The 16,809-nt window shown below is 45.2% G+C and overlaps 1 protein-coding gene across 1 annotated transcript; it reads left to right on the forward strand.

The window, feature by feature from the left end:
* Nucleotides 1–2,230: 2,230 nt before the first annotated feature.
* Nucleotides 2,231–15,245, forward strand: LOC119801845 (PRAME family member 12-like). The gene is made up of 5 exons (XM_038312560.2): nucleotides 2,231–2,300; nucleotides 3,563–3,875; nucleotides 4,308–4,898; nucleotides 5,758–6,263; nucleotides 15,013–15,245. The coding sequence occupies exons 1-5, from the start codon at nucleotides 2,231–2,233 to the stop codon at nucleotides 15,243–15,245; spliced, it is 1,713 nt and encodes a 570-aa protein (XP_038168488.2).
* Nucleotides 15,246–16,809: the final 1,564 nt, after the last annotated feature.

Below are 16,809 nucleotides of genomic sequence, written 5' to 3' on the forward strand. Positions count from 1 at the left end.
GTGGCAGCAGACAGCAGGCCATGCGAGCAGCGAGTCCCAGGCAGAGATGGCTGCTGGTCCCAGAGCAATGGCTGGTCCCAGGCAGGGGGACACATGGAGGGCGGGCAGGAGACATGGATAGACAGACGTGCAGAGTGAGGTTGAAGATTTATTCAGGGGGTTTGGAAGGGGGAAGAGTGGGGGAGAGAGAGAGAGGGAGGGGGGGAGAGAGAGGGAGAGAGAGAGAGAGAGAGAGGAGAAGGGGGGAGCAGAGAAGTAGGGAGAGAGGCAGAAGCTAAAAAAGAGAGCAAGCTCAGGCAAAAAGCTGAAGGTCAGCCTGCCTCAGGGGATGGAGAGGGAGTGGGCATGGCTTGTCTCTTAAAGAGACCAGGGACCAAATCCATAACAGCAGGAGCTACAGTGTTTTGTGAGTTGTGAAATGGGTCCTGGGCACCCAAGTATAGTACTCTTACATAGCAGGAGGCGTCTTAATTGATGAGACAAGTCTTTACCCCCCATATTTTGTTATGTTATAATATTTTAAAATTATAATAGTATGATTCAATTTTGCTTTCCTCACTCCAGCCTTTCCATGTATACCCCAGCTCAATCTCAAATTCATTGCTTCTTTTTTCTTAAATGTTTCATATATATATATATATATATATACATATATATATATATATATATATATGGGCATAAACACACACACAAGTGAGTGTGTGTGTGTGTGTGTGTGTAGAAGCCTAATATATAAATACAATCTGCAGAGTCAATCAAGTATTACTTGCCTGTATACGATTTCATGTCTGATCACCTGGAATAATTTAACCAACTAGCAGGCTCTGGCTTTTGTATGACTAATTACCCCTTCTCTCAGCTGTCCTTACTGAACCGCAGGTTATAGCTAGGAGAGGGGCCTTAGGAGATTTGTCCCTTCCAGGATAGTGCCTGTATTGTGATTGCCCCTGTTCAGAACGTATTCAGACACCCATACTATTGAGGTGTCCTGGCTGTAGATTCCCAGTCTGTTACAGGAGACACACTCTGACCTCACAGTCCACTTGCTGGTCCTCTGGCTTTTGAAATATTCCCAACTCCCTCTGCTGTGTTTGCTGAATGTGGGGTACATTAAATATGTTATAGATTTACCCCCTGAGTCTGGACAACCCACAATCTTCAGTTCCTTTCATTTTTCCCAGTTGCCTAAGACTCTATCTGGTGCAAAAAGGAATTCTTGATCTGGGTGACAGCTGTTCTGATCCTGTTTCTGTGTGATCCTTTCTGTTTAAATTTTGTGTTTCCATTCGACTTATTTAGTGTGTTGGAGAGGAAAATGCTATAGTACAGGAGCAGAGGTTAGAAAGTTTCTGATCTCTCCCTCCACAACATGGCTCTCAGGGATGGAATGCAACCCAACAGGCTTGGGGCAAATGCTAAAGGACCCACCTGCCTTTTTAACGGATTGAGAGGGTGGAATAGTGGATTGAAACTCTCTGCCTAGAAACCTTAATAAATTACCTATCTATCTAAAATATATCTCTGTATGACCTTGAAATCATATCTAGCATGACAATTACGTTTGATGATTATAGATCAATATTCATCTATATTGCTTAATTATACATTACATTTTTAAGTGAACTGAAAAAACATAGTATCTGAAACAAGAGTAGAAACATACATACAGTATAAAAAATTACATTAAATTTGTATCAATAACCAAAATCAGTGCCAATGTCAAATAGTTAGGGTGCTGGTAATCTTTGAAGGATCATGAGATTATTTGTATAATTACGTCCTTTTTTTTTTTTTTTTTTTTTTTTTTTTGATCTGTCGAGACAAGGTTTTCCTGTAGCTTTGGAGCCTATCCTGGAACTAGCTCTTGTAGACCAGGCTGGCCTTGAATTTACAGAGATCTACCAGACCCTGCCTCCCGAGGGCTGGGATTAAAGGCCTGTGCCTCCACCACCCGACTAAAGATGTATCTTTTTTTATCTAAATATTTCATTGTCACTCTTGACGGGACTGTTCTCGCTTAGCGGCTTCCGGTCCTGGATTCCTAATCCCCTGGTCTGGGTGCCAAAGCGTACTTTCCCTTTGTCCGACTCTGCCTCGAAATGTTTATAAATAAACTGGGTTTTAGGCTCACTCCTGTATTCCAGCACTCAGGAGAAAATGGCCCAGGGGAAATGCATTAGGTGAGGCCCAGCTTCTGCTACGCTGTGAGTTCTAGGACAACCTGGACTACATGAAGGACCGATCGAAAAACGGAATTCCACCAAGAGGGAAAGAAACAAATATGGAGATGACAGAAGAAGGTGAGATCTCAGTGTCTGCGAATCCACGAGTGGGGTCCTGGCCTTTCACCATCCCCCACAGTGCTTTCCGTTTCCTGCGTGAACAGCTCATCCGGACACACCCAAAATCCCAAATCTGGTTCAGAGGGTGAAGCCTCAAACATCCAGTCAAATTAGAGCTTGCAGGTGGGGCCGACTGCAAAGGGGAGGGGCTAGAGGGAAGGTGCTATAAAACTTCAGACACCAAGGTTTGAGATCCCAGAGCCACTGCCTGCCCTCTGGAAGAAGGAACGGCGTCTCCAGTATCCACCTCTGGTAAGTCAGCCCTGTCCGTCGGGACACCACATCTATGCAGCCCAGCCACTCTCAACGTGAGACACAAGAAGGCACAGGGAGTTTGAATTTCTGTCTAGATGAGGATACTGGAGACTGTTTCTGACACCAAATACAGCTTTGCCTTGGTCTTAAAGACTATGTACATTTCTTCTTTTTCATCTGTAATATTTTTAATTTTTGAGACCAGGTTTTACCGTGTTGCCTAAATTGTCCCAGAAGTGGCTGAGTAGCTCAGGGTAGAAACCCAGCCTCAGCTCCCAGTTGCTGACATTGCGGGCTGTTAATCAAAGATCTTGTAATGTTCTATTGCTGTTGTTCAGGTAATTTTAGTTTCAGGCTACTTTGTCTCTTTGGTTAGTTTTACGTTTTGTTTCTTTTTGATTTTTCAAGATAGGGCTTCTCTAGGTAATAGCTCTAGATATCCTGGAACTCACTAAGTAGACCAGTCAGGTCTTGAACTCAGAGAAATCTGCCCGTCTCTCTCTCCCTAGTACTGGGATTAAAGGCGTGGACCACCCTGCCGGTACAGAAGCCTGTTTGGAAACGGTGTGGTGGCACACCTTTATTCCCAGTACTAGGGAGGGAGGGGCAGGCAGATTTCCCTGGGTTTTAGGCCAGAATAGTCTACACAGTGAGTTCCAGCTAAGCCAGGAATAGAAAGAAAGTCCTTGTGTCAAACAACGACGATAATAAAAGCATGGACTTTTATAACCAAGGCTACAAACTCCATACATATCTCAGATGACCTTGGACAGTGACCTCCTCTGCTAGAATTCACAGAAAACTGCCTGACTGTTTCCTCAGTACCAGCCTCTCTCTGCTGTGTGTATGTGTGTGTGTGTGTGTGTGTGTGTGTGTGTGTGTGTGTGTGTGTGTTGGGTGTTCTACAGTATCACTTTCTGGATGTTGATCGTGTTGAGTTAACATTTCCTGGTTGTCTTTCTCAGAATTTTCCCCAGCTTCTACCAGGATGGGCATCTGGCCCCTATCCACACTGGAGGAGCTTTCAAGGCAAGCTCTGCTGAGAAACGAGGCCTTGGCCATCTCTGCTCTGGAGAAGCTGCCCAAGATGCTCGTCCCAGCACTGTTCGAGGAGGCCTTCAGTAACAGATACACTACGATTGTGAAGGCAATGGTGGTAGCCTGGCCTTTCCCCTACCTCCGTGTGAAGGGCCTGATGAACTCCTTCTTCGACTCGGAGATTTTTCATGCTGTGCTGGATGGACTGGATGTCCTGCTGACTCAGCAGGTTCGCCCCACGTAAGTGAGACCCATGTAGGGACAAGTGGAAGATTCTGGGGTACAGGGAGAGATGCCTGAGGTTGAGAGAATGGGGTCAGAGGTAGATGAGGCCTTTGTTAGCATCAGCTTGGAAGACCGCAGTAGCCTTGACTGCTGTTGAGCTCTGATGGAGAAGGACAGTTGGGTGTGGGGAGGAATAGAGAAGTGGGTGCAGTGGAAGGAGCCTGCCCTGTCTCTCCACAGGCACCGGTAGTACCAGGTCTAGAGAAACTGAATGGAGGGAAGTGAGACAGAGCTATGGTTGCAGCTCAGAAAGAGCCATTGCCTGGCACCATGAGGACTTTGTTGGACACTGAGTACTGGGGGAAAAGCAAACACTCCAAAATCCAGAGGGAGCTGAATGTCTGTCTGTCTTCTCTTGTCATGACACTTCACCTGTTCTACTCACAGGAGGGGGGAACTTCGAGTACTCGATTTTCGGAGGGTGCCCCGTGAGTTCAGGACCATCCAGGCTGGAGCAGAGGCTGGGAACTGCTCAGCTGAGACTGTGAGTGAGAAGCAAGCAGGGAAGCCCCCTCCCAGACGTGAGCTGAGGCCGCGAATGAAGGTGAGAGTTGACCTCTACTTCAGTTCCCAACTGAGGGAAGAAGAAAAGTACTTCTTACAGTGGGCCCAGCAGAGAAAAGACTCCCTACGGCTCTGCTGTGAGAACATGAAGATTACATTCCAGTCCCTAGATAACGTCAGGACGCTTCTGAGTGTTTTCGAACTAGAGTACATCAAGCTTTTGGAACTCACCACAGATTGGAGCTGGTCCACTCTGGCACAATTTTCTACCTACCTCACGGAGATGAGAAACCTTCACTCAGTTTCTCTGGTGCATATCCATGAGAACATATTTGGGGCTTGCTGTCTAAAATGCTTAGATGAGAAGAAGTTTGTTCAAAAGTTGTTTTCTCAGTTTTCTGGTCTCAGCAGTCTCCAGCATCTTTATCTACGTGGCTTCTTTTTCTTCAGTGAGCACGTGAAACTCTTGCTCAGGTAAGGATGGATAGAGAGCTGTTCCTGCTACCAGACCAACTTTACATTTTATGTCAAAGAGTAGTGGGCCTGGTATCTGCCAGGCCTTACAGAATAGTGAAGGAGACATTGGAACATCTAAGCATGGACATGTTCCTATGTCATTGAATCAAGGTCCCTCATGACCACGCATGAAGCAGAGGCCTGATTTGGGGTAGGAAATGTGTGCTGCATAGTATGTCACAAAAGCAGTTGGTGAGGGTCAGGTTCAGTGAGAATGTTGTACTTTCTCCCTTAGAATCCAGGCTAAGCTAATGGGAAGTGCACAGAGAAAGAAGGGAACCAAAAGAGTGGAGGAGCAGAGTCCCTGCATCTTTCCCCAGGTGGTCTGTGCTCAGACTGTGTGGACAGCCTCCACCATGCCTCTTAATATCCCATGTAGGAAATGCTTTGAACAAGTAGGGACTGCGCTGATGGCAATGAAGGACAGTGGGATTTTGGGTCAGTGTCGGGGTGGAGACTGTGTATTCCCGCAGGGGTGGGGGAAAATGTAGAGGGCAGCGAAACCACCTGAAATGCTCTCAGATTCTACATGGGTTGGTCCTTACCTTATGTGCCCTAGGATATATTACCTGCACTGGGATTCTGAGGGTCAGTGAAGAAAGGAGATGCATGGGCTGTGCCCTGAGCCATCCCACAGTGATGGTTGACAGCTCTGGGTGTGACTTAGTGATCAGAACCCAAGAGGCAGCACCATAGACGTTTTCCTTCCATCAGTGTGACATTGGGTGGGATACATGTCCCTTCTGCTGTTGTGTAAAATCATTACACATGCTCTCGAGAATCATTTATCAGAACTAACCCCTTGGTCTCTGCCTAGGAACCTGAAGACTCCCTTGGAAACCTTCTCAGTCACTGACTGTCACATGTTTGAGTCATACTTGAAAGACTTTGCGCTGTGTCCATCCCTTCATCAACTAAAACATCTGAACATGAGTGGAATCCTACTGTGCAATGTGTCTATTCTGCCTCTCGGTGTTCTCCTAGAGATGGGAGCAGACCGTCTTGAGACTCTGGAATTGCAGGGGTGTAGGATAGAGGACTCTCAGTTCCGTGAACTCCTACCTGCCCTCAGCCAATGCTCCCAGCTCACCAAGGTCAATTTCTATAACAATGACTTCTCCATGAATCTCTTGAGCGACCTTCTCCACCACACAGCCAACATGAGCAAGATGACCATGGAGCAGTACCCTGCCCCTCGGGAGTGCTATGACGAGTGGAATTGCATCTCCATAGACACATTTTCCCGACTTTGTTCTCAGCTCATGGATACGCTCAGGGCCATAAGGCAGCCCAAGAGGATAAGCTTTGCTACAGTTGTCTGCAGTAGATGTTTTCAACGCTGTGTGTATGATCAGGGGACCAGACTTTGTTTCTGCTTGCGGTAAAGAGGGAGAAAGTTGTTTTTGGTCCTTGAATTCTCAGGGTGGCTACATAAAGGCCTTTGTGCAGAGCAGTTAACTAAAGTGAGCAATGCAGACACCCACACCTTGTATAGCAGAGGTTTGGGGATTTCTAGAGGTTTTTAAATCTGGATACCAGTGTCGGAGGCACTGTGTGCATGTGCAGTGGCAGTAGGGAGAGCAATGCAAACCAAATGGGATGAGTTTAACCCATGGGAAGAACTTTTCTCTTTTCTGTCACTTAAAAAATATTGGTGGAACTTGCTACTATTAAACTCTTATGAGCTTACTTTACATTGTTTCAGCTATGTTTACGTGGTGAGGAGGTACATCCAATTGCCAGAGGCAAAGGAACCCTAAACCAGCTGCCTGGCATGGTTGCCAGGAGCCAAATCTGGTCTGCTGGAAGAGAAGCCAGGCCTCCCCAGTGCTGACCCATCTCTCCAGCTCCTGGCCTTGACCTCTTAATCCTCTTGTTCTGCCTCCTCCTCCCACTGCTGAGATTACCCATATGGACCACCATGTCCAGCCTGAATGCTTCAGGGCACCTAAAAGCTAGGTGGCCAGTGGTTTGTCAGTGTGCAGGATGTGGTCCAAAGTCCCTCTACTGTCCTGAAGCCCTTACTACATCAGACAACTGTATTCGCACTATTCAATTGTGATCTACATTTTTGTTTTTTTTTCTTTTTTCTTTTTCTGGTTTTTCGAGACAGGGTTTCTCTGCAGCTTTTTTAGAGCCTGTCCTGGAACTAGCTCTTGTAGACCAGGCTGGCCTCAAACTCACAGAGATCCGCCTGCCTCTGCCTCCAGAGTGCTGGGATTAAAGGCGTGCACCACCACCGCCCAGCTTACATTTTTGTTTTTACAATTTACTGAGTTCCAAATTATTGCCCTATTTGTGGGCCTAATCTGATAAACACACTTTTACTTCATTTGTGTGTTTATTAAAATATTGATGCTTTGCTAATATTCGTGAGTGTAGCTGCCTGACTTCCGTAAAGCAATTAATTGTAAAGTTTTGTATCAAGTACACTCTGGGTAAGAAAAACATGAAAAGAAGTGATTTCCATGACAGTTTCATTTGAGACATAATCTTATAATCATCCCTTGCTGAAAAAGATGGTTTGGCATTGTTTGTTGACATCGTCCTCATGCTGAATATCACAGAAGTTGAACCCTGGCCACAAGGCTTTATCTTGTCAAATAGTTATATGTTTTACCTATAAACCGACAGTCCTGACAGACCAACACATTCTTGGGAAGGAGAATTCATACTCGACCTGTTCAATGATTGTCTTGTGTTTTTCTGAACCGATGCATCTGCAGAGGGGACAATGACACTGTAAGCAGGTTCTTCATGCTTCATGTAAGCGGGCTCTCACATGGGACTCTCAGTCTTCAGTTGCAGCACACTTTATGATGACGGGGTAACTTACAGCAGGACCACAGAGAGGAAAATCTGCATGTCTGGTTCATCTCCTGTAGGTACAGATTCTGTATGAGGGTCTGAACCCGGAACTTGGAGATCCTGGGTCACCAGCTACAGGAAATGTGTCCTGATCTTTCTTCTACACATAATAGAAAGGACACACCGAAACCTTACCTTAAAGATCATGGAGCTGAAAAAGAAAAGGTATCATTACATACTAGGCAAATGTTCCACTTCAGAGTCAAGCCCCAGAATGTTAGAAAATTGGAGGGTATTTTGGTTGTTAGTGGTGCTGCATACATTTTAGACATACAGTTTCAATTTATTCAGCAGATTTGTTAGAAACTCACTGTGTTTTCAGTCCTGTAGCTCTATAATAAAGTGTGATGTCAGGGATGGTGATGCCTCCAGAAGTTTTACTGTACAGGATTGTTTTGACAATCCTGTGTTTTTTTCTTTTCCCTTATGAAGTTGAGTATTGTTCTTTCAACATCTGTGAAGAAATGTGTTGGGATTTTTATGGTGATTGCACTGAATCTATAGATTGCTTTTGATAGGATTGCTATTTTTATTATGTTGACCCTACCTATCCACGAGCACAGGAGATCTTTCCTTTGGTATCTTCAATTTCTTTGTTCAAAGACTTAAAGTTCTTGTCAACAGGACTTTCACTTCTTTTGCTAGTGTCCCCACAAGAGTTGGCCTTGCCCTGTGGTGGTCAGATTGATGACTATCTTAAATGTCAACACAGAACGTTCATCCAGCTACTGTTTTAAGCAGAGGCAGAGATCCAGAGTGGAGCACTGGATCTCAAAGTCCAGTCAAGGAGTGGGAGGAGGGAGAATACGAGCAAAGAGGTCAAGATCATGATGGGGACACCCACTGAAACAGCTTACCTGGGCAAATGGGAGCCCAAGAACTCTGGCCTGACAGGAAAGGACCCAGCACAGGACCAAACTAGGCCCTCTAAATGTCGGTAACAGGTGTCTGGCTGGGGTAGACTTCAGGGAAACTGCCAGTGGGACCAGGATTTATCCCTACTGCTTGTACTGGATTTTTGGAACCCATTCTCTTTGGAGGAATACCTTGCTCAGCCTAGATAGAGTAGGAAGGACCTTGTTCTTTCCTCAAAGCTATGTGCTAGATTTTCTTTACTCCCCATGGGATGCCTTACCCGCTCTGAGGAGTGGATTGGAGGTGTGTGTGTGGGGGGGGGGAATGGGAGGAGGTGAGTGAGTGCAACGTTGGGATAGATATGTAAAGGGAGAATTGACAGTTTCTCTAATAAAATAATAAGAAATTTACGTTGAAGATTATTCTGTTCTCATACACCCAGCCATTCTCCTGCCTCAGCTGGGAATATAGCTCAGCTGGTTGAGTACTTGCCTATCTGTCAATAATCTTCTGGGTCTGGTCCCATGGCCCAGCATCACTGATCACTGCCTGTGGTTGTTGATGCTGCAATCCAAGCACAAAAGTGGAGGACGGAGGATTGAAGCTCAAGGTCTTGTCAGCTACGTAGTTAGAGTTCAGCCTGGGCTAAGTAAGGTCCCATTTCAGAACACTAAAGACACTACGAGACCTGGAACAGACCTTCCCAAAGCGAGAACAAAGCTGACACAGGAGCAAAGACTTGGCACAAGGGGATAACAACCCAGTTCCAAAGTGCCCACCTGCAGAGCTGGGTCAAGGCTAGGGGAGAAAAGAGGAAAGCTGCATCTGAAAACTGTGAATTCAAGTGGTTCCAGTTCTGCAGGGGATCATGCTATACTACAGTCCTGAGAGCTGGGAGTTCCTTGTTGGGACATCTGGAGACATAAGCACCAATGGTTTGCTGACCTAGATTAGTATGCAGTGCAAGGTATCTCTACAGAATCCAGGAGAAGGGTTGCAAAGTTCAGTGATCATGTGAGTCCACTAACATCTAGTAACATTTGAAGGGCTGCCTTTCTGAGTCATTATTTTATGTCCACCTCTCCATTTTGCCAGTCTCCTGAAGGGGACGTATTTGTGTGAAGTAACTGTCTAGGCTGGAGAAAGGCCTTAGCTGGTATGAGCACTTGCTGGTCTTGGAGAGGATCAGAATTTAGTTTCCACAACCCATGTCTGGCAGCTCACAAACCCTTGTAAATTCTATTTCTAGAGGATGCTAAGCCCTCCGCTGGCCACTGCCAGCACAGCCCCACAGCCAGCATATACTTACATGGACACACGAATATATACACAGAAATAAAATAAATCTTCAAAAACAGAATCAAAGACAAGCTTTTCTGAGTAAATGGGGGCCATGGGGACCTTGGGGGAGGATTGAAAGTTGGAGGGGAAAGGAAGGGAGGGGAGCAAAGAAAAAAATGTAATGTTCAATAGATATCAATAAAATATGTATAAAACATTAAAAAATTAGAAAAACAGAATCAAACAATCCATAAAGGTTTATTAGTTTTTAATGGGAAAAATTTGCACATTGGGGGATGTTTTTGGCATTTGAACACAGATATAATAAACTACTGTAATAAATGGAGGCTCTAGGATTCAAGCATTTTTTTGTTGTTTTGTTTTTCACACAGGGTTTCTTTGTGTAGCTTTAGAGCCTGTCCTGGAACTTGCTCTCTAGACCATACTGGCCACAAACTTCCAGAGATCTGCCCGTCTCTGCCTCTCGAGTGCTGGGATTAAAGGCGTGCACCACCACCACCCAGCCAGGATTCTATTTTAAAGAAAAATATTACATCATTTCTCTCCACCCTCCAACCCTCTATTTTCTTTCCTTCCCAATCAGTTTCAAATTTGTACTCTCTTTTTCTTTATTTGATATTGCAATATACAAAAATATAAAAATATTTATACGATTATATATATATATATATGCAAAGAAATATATAAATCCAATCTTGAGTCCATTTAGTGGTGTCTTAGGATATTATATATTATATTGGATAGCCATTTACAATACTCATCTCTAGGAACACCAATTGTCCCTCACAGCATTTTTGTCATATATTTAATTTGTTCATCGATGTATCTATTTATTCATTCTACAAAGTGAGCACAGTTTTCCCTCCTTCCTCCCCTCTCAGTCCCTCCTCATTCTCCTCGTGCTCACCCCCTCCATCCTCTCCTCTTCCATTTCTATTCAGAGGAGAGCAGGCCTCCAATAGATATCATCCAGGCATGGCATATCACATTGAAATCCAGAAGAGGCAAACCTACATGAGGATAAGGGTACAAAAACCTGCAAAGGAATCAGACTGCTCCTGCTCAGACTCTTGGGAGTCTCGCTGAAGACCTTGCTACACAACTGTAGTGTGTATGCAGAGTGTTTCAGTCAGTCCCATACAGGCTCCTGGGGTGTCGGTTCAGTCTCTGTGAGCCCTTATGAGCCCAGCATAGTGGATTCTGTGGGCCTTCTTGTGATGTTCTCCACCATTCAGGCTCCTACGATCCTTCCTCCTCCTCTTCTGCAGGATGTTCTGAGGTCTGCCTAATCTTTGCAGTGAGACTCTGCATCCATTTACATCAGTTGCTGGATGAAGCCGCTCTGCTGAGAGTTGGGCTACACACCAATTGATCACTATAACAGAATATAATTAGGAATTTTATTAATTTTTCCCCAAGGACGTTTGGTTCTGTCCTAGGTCTCTGGTCTGTCCAGCCTCTGGGTCCTGGCCCTTCAGGCAGTGTTTGGTTTGGGTTCCCTCTCTTGGCACAGGTCTCAGTCTGCCAGTCATTTCTTGGCCACTCCCACAAGTTCTGTGTTTCCTTTACACCAGCACATCTTGTCAGTGGTACAAAACGTAGACTGAAGGTTATGTGGCTGGTGTGGAGTTCCAATCGCCCACAGGAAGGCTTGTCTGGCTACAGAAGATGACCATGTCGGGATTCCTATCTCCCATTGCGTTTATGTGAGAATGCCCTAGCTGTCTAAACAAGTCAAGCTCAGCTTCCTCTCAGCAGTTTTTAATTACCTGTAGCTCTCCATCTAGGGGAAGGGTGGAGCCCTGTGTTGATTACCCCCAGCCACAATGGCGTGTTAAGTAGGGTTGTTAATGTCAGGTCTTATTTAATAACACCGTTTTTGGGATTTCATTGTTGAGGATTAGTTTCCTTGTCCTATCTAAAGTGTCAGTATTAAAGAAGACTTCCCGGTCCTCTGAGTCTTATAATCTTTCCACCTCCTCTTCCATGGGGCTCCCTGAGCCTAGGTGTAGGGGTTGTGTGGATGCTTCACTGAGGAATGGGGTCCCCACTGTCGGGTGTTCTCTGTGTTTTTGCTAGTTGTGGCTTTCTGCAGCGGCTTCTCTCTGATGAGAAAACAAGGTGCTTTGATGAGGAAGGAGAGCCACACTTCTCTGTGGGAATAGGGATGAGTATTTAGAATGCAGATAGGACTTGCACTGGTTTAGGAAAGATTCTCCTCTGAGGTTGATCCCCTCTGCAGCTATGGGTGTTTGACGAGGTTTCCAGTATCACCTCTGATTTCTCTCCTGTTCACACAGCCTTTACTTCAAGATATGAGGGCAGCTATTGCACCTTTAGGGATGTCATTGGCATGCTGTTCATTGTTGCAGGTGATCGGTGTCACAACTCGGTAGGACTATGGCATGCATCCATCCTTTAGAGATTGTAGAGCGTCTTCCGGTATTATGAAAAGTTGTCCTCCGGAAGAAGGCTTTGATCAGCTCATGTCCTAATTCCAGGCCTAATGGGATCTTGAGCTCAATCTGCTAAGTCAATTTAGTGACGTGTCATTTCCAAATCAAAGTTAGAGAGAAGGCTTGGACATAGATCACTGTTAAACAAATCTCATAGCACATTGCTCTTATTTTTTAAAAGTCATGGGACAAGAGGGAACCTCAGCTAGGCTTGGTGCATCATGTCTTAAATTCTAGCATTAAGGAGGCAGAGGTAGGCAGATCTTAGCAAGTTCAAGACCAGAGTAAGTTATAGGACAACAAAGGGTGTTACACAGAGAAACTCTGTCTCAGAATAACAACCAAAGCACGAACAAGAAAACAAAGATGGAGTCTTCATTAAGAAAGTATCTCCTTGATGCAGTCATAGTAGCCTACGCCAAATCCTAGTACAGAACCTGAGGCAGGCTGACCTCTGAGTTCAGGGTCAGCCTGGTCAACAGAACTAGTTCCAGTACTGCTAGGGCTACACCAGAAAACCCTGTCTTGCAAAACAAACAAACAGCTGGGCAGTAGTGGCACAAGCCTTTAATCCCAGCACTCAGGAGGCAGAAGTGGGTGGATCTCTGTGAGCCTGAGAGCAACCTAGTACAAAAGAGCCAGTTCCAAGACAGGCAGCAAAGCTATAGAAAATCCCGTCTCGAAAAACCAAAAAAAAAAAAAAAAAAAAAAAAGGAAGAAAGAAAAAAGAAAAAACAAACAAACAAAACTAAAAAAAAGAGCAAGAGGGAGCTGGGGGCCTGGAGAGATGGCTCAGTGGTTAAGAGCATTGCCTGCTCTTCCAAAGGTCCTGAGTTCAATTCCCAGCAACCACATGGTGGCTCACAACCATCTGAAATGAGATCTGATGCCCTCTTCTGACTAGCAGGCAGACACACAGACAGAATATTGTATACATAATAAATAAAGAAAATGTTTTAAAGAAAGAGCAAGAATAGGAGGATGAGGAAAGAAAACACCAGAGAAAAAGGAAGGAAAGAAGAAAGAAGGGAAGAAGAAAGGAAAGAAGGAGCATGCTGTAGGCAAGTCTATGGTCATCTTGATGAGTGTCTCATGTGGAAGGCCTCAGACTACTGTTGGCTGGGCAGTGGCCAACCTGGGCAGATGGTCCTGGGTTATAGAGGAGAGCAAGCCATCTATCCACGGACCCTTCGTCAGATCCCACTTTGAGCTCCTCATCCAATTTCCCTGTATAATCTACGTAAACTGTAAGGTGGATTAGACCCTTCCCTCCCCGATTCGGGTTTGGTCCACTTTCATCACGGTAACAGAGTATCCTACTCCAACAGCACTCTGCATTCCCCAGGCACAATATTTAATACCACCGTAAACACACGCATGCTAGGAAGAAGGGCTGGGGCTCTACAGTTGGGTGTGTATTTGTGCACTTTTTAAGTTGCCGGGGATCAAACCCACAGTCTTTTGCATTGTAGGCAAATGTTCTAAGGTGAGCTATCACCTGAGCCTAGATTGTGTGTCCTTAGCGGTAGTATATGATGAAACCAGGATAACATAAAACATTTGAGGTTTCATAGAAAGGTTAGAAATATTTGTGTTTAGACATTTAGAAATTAAAGGTGTCAAGCCAGGTGTGTTCGAACACACCTTTAGTCCCAACCTTTGAGAGGCAAGGGCGGGAGCGTCTCTAGGAGCTCAAGGACAGCCAGGTCTACATCTTGAGTTCAAGGACATCCAGGGCTGTGTAAGGTCACGTAACCAGACCCAGAAGCTTAAGAAGGAGAATTGAGAGTTTGAAGTCAGCCTGAACTATGTCGTGAGACTGTATTGGGAATATGATGATGATTCTTTTTATTTATTTTGAGACAGGGTTTCTCTGTGTAGCCCTGGCTGTCCTGGAACTCCTTCTGTAGGGCATGTTGGCCTCAAACTCAGAGATCCTCTTGCTTCTGCCTCCCGAGGATTAAAGGTGTGTGCCAACACAGCTGTCCTAGAATGGCTATTTTTGTTTGTCAACACCTGACTGCATCTGGAATTAAGTAAAACCCAAGTAGCTGGGTACACCTGTGAGGAAGTGGTATTCATTAACTCATCTGAACAGGGAAGAAGTGGAAAGACATACGATCATATCTCTTTGCTCTGCATAATTTCCAAATGAAAGCAATACCAGCTCATAATTATGCCTAACATGGTATGACACTCTCATGTGCAAACACATTATATATTTACCCAGGTTATAATTGCAGCTAACATTATAACTACCCCTCCTACAGCCACAAATCCATTTTAAATAAAGGGAAACTGAAAACACAGTATAAATGAGTAATATGTCCAACCCAGCAGCTGTTGCAATGAAGAGAAGCTGGTGGGCCACCCAGTGGTAGAGTCCAGGAAAAAAAAATACAAGAGAATCACCAAAGGAGCAAATAGCATGCAGGGGGTGCCACCTCATGGCAGAATTGAACCCGGAGGCAACTCACGTTCTGTGGGTCAGGACAAAACAAAAACACCAGCCACAAAATCAGGAATCAAATAAACGACTACAACTCCCTGGGCCAAACTTGCCTGCCATGCATTTTTAATCACTCCTACAGGTGGGCAGCCATTCATTCAAGCAAAATCCAAACAGATCCCCCATGAGGGGCATGTCCAGAGTGCAGGGTCCCCACTACAGGTTTCCTTGTGTACTGCAGGAAGACAGAAAGGCTTTCTTGGTGGAAATTTCATCTCGAACCAAGAAGAGGGCTCCCGAAAGGACCAGCAAGAAGGCAGAAATGAGTTCCTGTCCAGCTGGACTATACAGGGAGTTCCAGGTGACCTGTTGTAGTTTGAGTGGAATTGGCTCCCATAAGCTTATGAAGAGTGGCACTATTGTCTGGCATGCTTTTGTTTGGGTAAGTATGTCACAGTGGCGGAAGCACCTAGGGGCAAGCCAGTGATCAGTAATCAACAATTCTGACAGATTTTTATATCAATATCTGCCTGCAGGTCCCTATCTCTAGATCCAACCTCAACTTTCTTCAGTGATGGACTTAAAACCTGTGAGGTGAAATTAACCCTTTTCTCTTCAAGTTGCTCTTGGGCATTGTTAGGAATTTTTCCTAATGTGAGCTCTCTGCCGACACAAAAATCCCAATCAAGCCAAATCACAAGCCAAATTAAGTAATATCCAGGTTTAATAGGATTCCTGAACTCTTGGGTGGCCCTGAGGGGGAACCAGGAGGCTACAAATGATACCATGGGAGGTGGGGGAGGGGAAGAGACCACACTTGTTCCTCCTCTGGGAGCTTTCTTAAATACCCTATGGGAGTTTTCCTGACCCCCCCCCCAAGGGAGGGGTCAGGACCTGGCATGCTGGGATTTGGAGTCCAGACAAATACAACTCTCAGGCCTGGGTGCTAGGCTCACAACTTCACAGTCAGGTATTGTGGTCCAGCCTCGACAAAAAGGGTAGGGATATTGAGATTTAGAAATGTAGTAAAGAGTATGAAGATGTAAAAAGAATAAAATGAAGACATATAGAGTAGTATCAGGAGGGAGTTCCCGTGACGACTAAAATCGCCCATGTTTAATTTCCATTTGTTTAAAAACCCTTTACCCCAAAAGGTAGGAGTAAGAGAAAAAAAATTGCATTAACATGACACCAAATGAGAATCGAGCTGCATTTTTGGAGCGGCCACAGGAGCCTTTTAGAAGGCATTCACCATGTGACCCAGAGTCACAAGAAAGTGCAGAGGCTTTGACTTTGGCATTCCTTAGTCAGGCATCTTTAGATATCAAGAGGAAATTACAAAGGCTTGAACGCTTAGGAAAAAAGAATATGGAGAGTTAGTTGCAGTGGCAGAGAAAGTGTACAATGGAAGAGAATGTGCAGAAGAGAAGGAGATGAGAAAGAAGCAGAGCAAGAACCAGATTCTTACTGGTCTCCTGCTACCTGCTATGGCAGGGTGAGAGGAGACCAGGATGCCACTGAGTAGCCTGGATGCTGGAGAGGAAGACAAGAAACTGAGAGGCAATAAAGAAAGGCCCCTGCTGGGAAAGAATTGATGTGCATACTGTAAGGAGCAAGGGCACTGGGCTAGAGACTGCCCAACGTTCCCAACCAAGAGGACTAAGGGCAATGCCAAAATCCTTAGCCTGGGAATGGACAGTGATTAGGGAAGATGGGGTTCAGTACCCCTCTCTGAACCCAGGGCAATTCTGAGAGTGGAGGGGAAAAAGGTCAATTTTTCAGTGAATACAAGCGCTGAAAATTTAGGGCTATTGAAGGCATATGACAAATATAAAGACCCGAGTCCAAGGGCCACAAGAGCAAAGCCCTGCTTATGGACTACCCAAAGAACTGTGGACTTAGAAGTGGGCCGGGTAGCCCACTCATTTCTTGTAATCCC

Source organism: Arvicola amphibius, chromosome 1 (genome assembly GCF_903992535.2).
Source record: "Arvicola amphibius chromosome 1, mArvAmp1.2, whole genome shotgun sequence".
Lineage (NCBI taxonomy): Eukaryota > Metazoa > Chordata > Mammalia > Rodentia > Cricetidae > Arvicola > Arvicola amphibius.

Bases quoted from the DNA above. Each gene is read 5' to 3' on its own strand.
- LOC119801845 (XM_038312560.2), top strand. From the start codon at position 2,231: ATGAAGGACCGATCGAAAAACGGAATTCCACCAAGAGGGAAAGAAACA. The intron at 2,301-3,562 runs GTGAGATCTCAG...TGTCTTTCTCAG, and splicing joins TATGGAGATGACAGAAGAAG to AATTTTCCCCAGCTTCTACC. The intron at 3,876-4,307 runs GTAAGTGAGACC...TTCTACTCACAG, and splicing joins ACTCAGCAGGTTCGCCCCAC to GAGGGGGGAACTTCGAGTAC.